Source organism: Eimeria mitis, genomic scaffold (assembly GCF_000499745.2).
Source record: "Eimeria mitis Houghton genomic scaffold, Emh_scaff5409, whole genome shotgun sequence".
NCBI classification, from domain to species: domain Eukaryota; phylum Apicomplexa; class Conoidasida; order Eucoccidiorida; family Eimeriidae; genus Eimeria; species Eimeria mitis.
Genome location: NW_013573682.1, coordinates 1,429 through 2,225, shown reverse-complemented (window position 1 = coordinate 2,225; position 797 = coordinate 1,429). Strand labels below are relative to the sequence as shown.

At 53.6% G+C, this 797-nt stretch overlaps 1 protein-coding gene across 1 annotated transcript; it reads left to right on the top strand.

Annotated features, from left to right (window-relative positions):
* Window positions 1-495: 495 nt before the first annotated feature.
* On the top strand, window positions 496-732 carry EMH_0081840 (uncharacterized protein; the record flags this gene model as incomplete). Its single annotated transcript, XM_013500438.1, has 1 exon — window positions 496-732. The coding sequence occupies one exon, from the start codon at window positions 496-498 to the stop codon at window positions 730-732; it is 237 nt and encodes a 78-aa protein (XP_013355892.1).
* Window positions 733-797: the final 65 nt, after the last annotated feature.

Genomic DNA, 797 nt, shown 5'->3' with positions numbered 1-797 from the left:
CCCCCCCGACTCTATCGTATCCGGTCGCGGGCTTCCTTTTAGTTTTTCGGTTTTTCGTCTTCTTCTGTGTTGCAGCTTCATTTATCTCTTTTCTTTTCCTTTTCTGCTGCAAATACTTTCTCTCTTTCCCTCTAACCGCAGCAGTTTCTCTCCCCCCTCCAGCTGTCTGTACACCTGAATCATCGCTCCCCAGAGATTCAGAAACACAACCATGGCGACGAAGGATTCTATCGCCGGGCGCTGAAACCCAAAAAGATAAACAGAGCAGCAGCAACAGCAGCAGCAGCAGCAGCAGCAGCAAAAGGCGGGAGCAGCAGCTGTCAGCCGCATGCAATGCAGGAGAGTCTGCTGCTATGGATGTAGAGGATCTTGGTGCTGCAACTGCAGCACGAAGTGCAGCACCAGCTGCTGCACCAACAACTGCAGCAGCAGCTGCAGCAGCAGCAGCAGCAGCACGATTAAAACGCCAGAGAGCACGGTTGGTTATAGAAGACAATGACAATGAAGCTTTCCCTTCAGCAGCAGCAGCAGCAGCAGCAGCAGCAAAAACAGCAGCAGCAGCAGCAGCAGCAGCAAAAACAGCAGCAGCAGCAGCAGCAGATGGAGGAGGGGCAACGTCAGCCCCAGACCAACCCTCCTCCTCATCACCAACTGCAGCAGCACCACCAGCAGCAGCAACAGCAGCAGCAGCAGCAGCAGCAGCAGGAGCAGGAGGAAGGCCCACTGCAATAGAGAGACAGTTCGGCGTAGATGTGTGGATGGGGGGCGGAGAAAGAATTGGTTATTTATATAATATC